This window comes from Nicotiana tomentosiformis, chromosome 1 (assembly GCF_000390325.3).
Source record: "Nicotiana tomentosiformis chromosome 1, ASM39032v3, whole genome shotgun sequence".
In the NCBI taxonomy this organism is placed as follows: Eukaryota; Viridiplantae; Streptophyta; class Magnoliopsida; order Solanales; family Solanaceae; genus Nicotiana; species Nicotiana tomentosiformis.
Window position 1 is genome coordinate 13596561 of NC_090812.1, and position 6241 is coordinate 13602801.

General features: G+C 42.4%; 1 protein-coding gene across 1 annotated transcript; it reads right to left on the bottom strand.

Annotated features, from left to right (window-relative positions):
• Positions 1–1751: 1751 nt before the first annotated feature.
• Positions 1752–3013, bottom strand: LOC138900700 (uncharacterized). The gene is made up of 2 exons (XM_070188058.1): positions 2800–3013; positions 1752–2572 (listed from the first exon to the last, which is right to left on the bottom strand). The coding sequence occupies exons 1-2, from the start codon at positions 3011–3013 to the stop codon at positions 1752–1754; spliced, it is 1035 nt and encodes a 344-aa protein (XP_070044159.1).
• Positions 3014–6241: the final 3228 nt, after the last annotated feature.

A 6241-nucleotide genomic window follows, 5' to 3' on the forward strand; every position in this document is an offset into this window, starting at 1 on the left:
TGCTTAGTCTCATGCAAAGAAAGGCAATGCTTAGCCTTATGCAATTAGGGAGGCAATTCTTAGCCTCATGCAAAAAGAGGGTGATGAGTGATAGTAGAGTATTTCTTAACTGGAGATATGTTTGCGTTTGGCAACTTTGTCGTTATGAAAATAGTGATTTTTGTGAATATTCCTGTTATGTTCATTGTGCCTGCATCCAAAGAAAGATCGTGAGCTTTACGGGAAAGGTTGGTCCGTGCTTTCACCTTCTTGCTTTTCTTTTGATCTTATTTCGAGATCCTGTTCGAGTTATCCTGGGTCGCATCTAGCTGTTTATAAAAAATGTTTTTGAGAAAATATGCGTGCATTTGATGAATGTAGCTAATTAAAAACATAGTAGTATGCAATATCAAGTAAGTTAGATGAACCAATGATTGTGACACTTTTAGAGACATTGCGACTTCTTTGCATTGGAATTTTGAGAGTCCTCCTCAAAATTCTGCCCCAATTCAATAAGCAATTCTTTGACCGTTCTGCATATGACGAAGTTGGCTGGACTTGTTCCGGAATTTTGAGGATCCTCCTCAAAATTCTGCCCCAGTTTCTGACCATGGTAAAAATGAAAATTTTATTGAGTTGTGACCAAACCCACAGGTCTGCCTACGTATCCCCTCTTAAATGGGAATTAGGTCAAGCGTAGTTCAGTTACATCAGAAGAAATGCGAACAATCTAAACATAGTATCTTTTGATTGCGTCTGAGTTGATGGGCTTTGGCCAAATTTCTCCGTCCATTTCTGTAAGTGTGAGCGCTCCTCCTGTTAGTACTCTGTGAACCATGTAGGGCCCTTGCCAATTGTGTGAAAATTTTCCTTTGGCTTTATCTTGATGCGGGAAGATCTGCTTCAGCACCAGCTGCCCCATTGTGAACTGTCTAGGTCTGACCCTTTTGTTGAAAGCTCTAGACATTCTGTTTTGGTAAAGTTGACCATGGCATACCACATTCATTCTTTTCCCGTCAATAAGAGCTAATTGTTCATAGCGCCTTCGTATCCATTCTGCGTCACTGAGTTCAGCCTCTTGCATAATTCTTAAAGAAGGAATCTCGACTTCGGTGGGAATGATATCTTCAGTACCGTAGCCAACAAGTAGAGGGTTGCTCTAGTTGATGTGCGGACTGTGGTACGATACCCCAATAAGGCAAATGGTAATTTCTCGTGTTATTGCTTGTGGTTGTCTACCATCTTTCTCAATATTTTCTTGATGTTCTTGTTTGCGGCCTCCACGGATCTATTCATTTGAGGCCTGTACGCTGTGGAATTTTTATGCTTGATCTTGAAGGTTTCACACATAAATTTCATTAAGTCACTATTGAGGTTGGCGGCGTTGTCGTTGATGATGGATTCTGGCACCCCGAATCGGCAAACAATACGATCCCTGACAAAATCTGCAATGACTTTCTTGGTTACATCTTTGTAAGATACAGCCTCAACCCATTTTGTGAATAGTCTATGTCCACTAAAATGAACCTATGCCCATTTGAAGCGGCGGGTTGGATCGGACCGATGACATCCATTCCCCAAGCGGTGAAAGGCCAAGGTGCACTTGTTGCATTGAGTTCACTTGGTGGCACTCGTATCATATCTGCATGTGTTTGGAACTGATGACACCTTTGAACATATCTGATGCTATCCATTTCCATAGTCATCCAAAAATATCCTGCTCTTAATTTCTTCTTGGCTAAAACGAAACCGTTCATATGTGGTCCGCAAGTTCAGGCATATATCTCTTCGAGCAGTTTAGAAGCTTCCTTAGCGTCAACACACCGTAATAATCCTAGGTCTGGAGTCTTTCTGTACAGAATTCCTCCACTTTGAAATAAATGGTTGGATAATCTTCGGAGTGTGCGTTTCTTAGTATGATTTGCATGCTCCATGTACTCTCCTTTTGCTAGGTATTCTTTGATGTCATGAAACCATGGATTCCCATCCGTTTCTTCTTCAACATGAGCGCAATAAGCTGGCCGATTATGGATCCTTACTGGAATAGGGTCGATGAAATTCTTATCCAGGTGTTGTATCATGGAAGACAGGGTGGCCAATGCGTCTGCGAACTCATTCTGGATTCTCGGAACATATTTGAACTCTATCTTTGTGAATCTCTTCATCAACTTTTGCACATAGTACAGATATGATAATATTTTGGTATTCTTTATAGCCCACTCTCCTATAACTTGATGTACCAAAAGGTCTGAATCACCAATTACTAGCAATTCCTGAATGTTCATGTCAATGGCCAAATTGAGCCCCAAGATGCAAGCCTCATATTCTGCCATATTGTTGGTGCACGTAAATCTGAGTTTTGCGGATACCGGGTAATGTTGACCTATATCTGATACCAAAACAGCTCCGATACCCACTCCTTTGAAATTTGCAGCCCCATCGAAGAACATTATCCAACCGTCGTAGGTTTCAGTGATCTCTTCTCCTACAAATGATATCTCTTCATCGGGAAAAACATTTTCAACGGTTCGTATTCTCCTCCTACGAGATTTTCTACCAGATGATCTGCTAATGCCTGTCCCTTGACCGCCTTCTGAGTTACGTAGACGATGTCGAATTCACTCAATAGTATCTGCCATTTTGCCAGCTTCCCTATAGGCATGAGTTTCTGGAAAATGTATTTTAGAGGCTCCATCCTTGATATGAGATATGTGGTATAGGCATAGAAGTAGTGCCTCAACTTTTGAGCTATCCACGTCAGGGCACAGTAGGTGCGTTCCAACAAAGAATACCGTGCCCCGTAGGGTGTGAACTTCTTACTCAGATAGTATATATCATGCTCTTTTCTCCCCGTCTCATCGTGTTGTCCCAAGACATAACCAAAAGCCCCATCTAGTACGGACAAATAGAGTAGCAGATGTCTACCAGGTTCCGGCGGGACCAGGACTGGTGATGTGGAAAAATATTCCTTGATTTTCTCAAAAGCTTTCTCGCATTCTTCAGTCCAACTTGTTGCGGCATCCTTCTTTAACATTTTGAAAATTGGCTCACAAATCATAGTTGATTTTGCTATGAAGCGGCTGATGTAGTTGAGACGCCCCAAGAAGCTCATCATATCTTTCTTGTTCCTCGGAGGTGGCAAATCCTAGATAGCCTTCACCTTTGACGGATCCAACTCAATTCCTCGGCGGCTGACGATGAATCCTAACAACTTTCTGGCAGGGACCCCAAAAGCACATTTTGCGGGGTTCAGTTTTAAATTATACCTTCGAAGCCGATCAAAGAACTTTCTTAAGTCTGCTATGTGATCTGTACCTTTCTTGGATTTGATGATGATGTCGTCCACATATACTTCTATCTCCTTGTGTATCATGTCGTGAAAAATGGTTGTCATGGCCCCTTATATAGGTGGCTCTAGCATTCTTTAGGCCAAACAACATCATTTTGTAGCAATACACCCCCCATGGTGTAATAAAGGTTGTCTTTTCAGCATCCTCTTCATCCATCCAGATCTGATGATATCCCGCGAAGCAATCCACAAAAGATTGGAGTTCATGCTTGGCACAATTGTCGATCAGTATGTGTATATTGGGCTACGGGAAATCATCTTTGGGACTTGCTCTGTTTAAGTCCCGATAGTCGACACACACTCTGACTTTCCCATCTTTCTTTGGAACTGGCACAATGTTAGCCAACCAGGTCGGATATTTAACCACTCTGAGAACCATGGCTTTGATCTGCTTGGTGACTTCCTCCTTTATTTTCAGACTCATATCCGGCTTGAACTTTCTGAGCTTCTGCTTTATAGGCGGATACATAGGGTTGGTAGGTAGTTTGTGAGCCACTATGGACGTGCTCAAACCGGTCATATCATCATAGGACCATGCAAAAATATCCTCATACTCCTTCAAGGACCGAACATACTCTTCCTTCTCTGACGGTGATAGGTGAATGCTTACACGCGTCTCCTTGACTATTTCGGAGTCTCCCAAATTAACTGTTTGGGTCTCATCCAAATTAGACTTAGGCTTATTTTCAAAGTTTTCCACTTCTCTGACAATTTCCCCGGGTATTTATATCCTCTTTCAGATCCTCTGAATCATTATCCTTATATTGCGTTATCTCATTACATGTCACACTCATAGGTTCATCGGGATAGGTAATAATAACTTTGTAGAGAAAAATGTGAAGAATAATAATAAATACTAAAAATAACAATGCATTAGATAAATCTTTAAAATGTCAAACAAGTACAGCTCGATGACTCGAGCAATTATTTCAAAACAAAATATGCTTAAACCAAAATACTGAAAATATCTTAGATGCTCATAAAATTGCTTTCAAAATAAATGATGCTAATTGCCAAGCTACCCAGGAACTCGACGGGCCCTTGAGGGTGCAGCAGTCCAATTCTTGAGAACAACTCCCTCCTCCACGGTCTGAATAATGAGGCCTTCCTCCTCCTCCTCCTCCTCAACTATCGCACCGCAATCCATGTCTTCATCCTTCAGAAATAGATTCCTTATGCCAGCTAGAACTTCATCTTCTTCGGACTCCCATATCATGTCAGCTTGATGAAATGACTGGCTCAAATATGGTACTGGTTGCTCTAAAGGGTAATAAAGACCATGCCATGGTGGCGACCAATTCTGATACTCGTGCCAGGTGTATTCATACCCAAGCCCAAAAGTTGTGCCGTGACACTTTAGATGTATCGGTTTGGTGATCCCCTGAAGATTCTTACCAAGACCCTTTCCAGGCTCATACCCTGTCCATGCCAATATGCCTTCTATCTTACTGCTCCACCATTTGTCATTTTCAATTGCATTGACGCGCTCGATGCGATGCTATATTTCTCCACCCAACTTCTTTCTATTCTCGATGACCAGAACAGTTTGACTGGTGTAAATAGGATTATTTCCGTCCCCATGGATGATCACTTCCTGATGGTTCCACTCAAACTTCACGACCTGATGTAGAGTAGAAGCTACGGCCCCAGCGGCATGTATCTAAGGTCATCCCAACAATAGGTTTTAGGTAGTAGATATGTCCAACACTTGAAACTCAACATCAAACCAGGTTAGGCCCATCTGTAGGCTGAGGTTGGGTTCCCCAATTGTGGCCCTTTGATACCCATCAAATGCTTTCACATTCATACTTCCTGCTCGTATCTCGTGCAGGCCTTTACCCAATCTTTTCAGAGTAGTTAGTGGACATATGTTGAGACTCGAACCCCCATTTATTAGGACTCTGGCAATGAACTTGTCTTCAAACTACACTGTGATATGCAGTACCCTGTTGTGACTTAGTCCTTATGGTGGCAGCTCGTCTTCATGAAAAGTGAACTTGTGGCTTTCCAACACTTTCCCTACCATGTTATCCATCTCTCCACTGGTGATGTTGTTGGGTACATAGGCTTCATTCAACACCTTCATCAGGACATTCCTATGTGCCTCGGAGTTTTGCAGCAGTGATAAAATGGATATTTGAGTAGGGGTTTTGTTCAGATGATCGACCACAGAATACTCTCTTGCCTGCACCTTTCTCCAAAGATCATTTGGGACAGTCTCAATGACATGCGTTTTAGAGGCGGCTTCTTTGGTTGTTCCTCCCAAATACTCGGGTGTATAAATCCTACCAGTTCTGGTCATGCCTTGCACTGCACCTGTTTCTTCCATTTTTGCCTTTCCTTTCCTTCTTGCTTCCGCAACATAATCCCATGGTATAGCATTAGACTTATAAGACGGCGTATGTGCTACCATCACAGTGAAGGGCGTTGTTACTTCAACCTCAAATGGAGTTGGTGCAGCTACCTCAATTTCAATTGGTGCCTAAGTCTGTACCATGATAGGTGTGAGAGTGATTAGAGATGTTTCAGAATTATCCCCTTCTCGAATGAGTCCAATTGACCCCTTAAAGTCCTATTCTTCATCGGTCTCTATCACGCTTACGCCTCCACCCCTGTGATCTGGGAGAGGGTTGTTACGGACATTGGGTGTAGCCTCCTTTGCCTGTATGACTTTGGTGTCAATTAATGTCTGAATCTTATCCTTCAAAGTATGACACTCATCAATAGTATGACCTTTCATGCCTGAGTGATAGGCACATGTCTGGTTTGGATTAATCCACTGGGAAGAGTTTTCCATAGCAACAACGGGAATGGGAGTGATATAATCGGCAACCTTCAATCTCTCATACAACTGGTCTATAGGTTCAGCAATTGGGGTGTATTGTCTGGGTGGTCTGCGGTCGAAATTTGGTC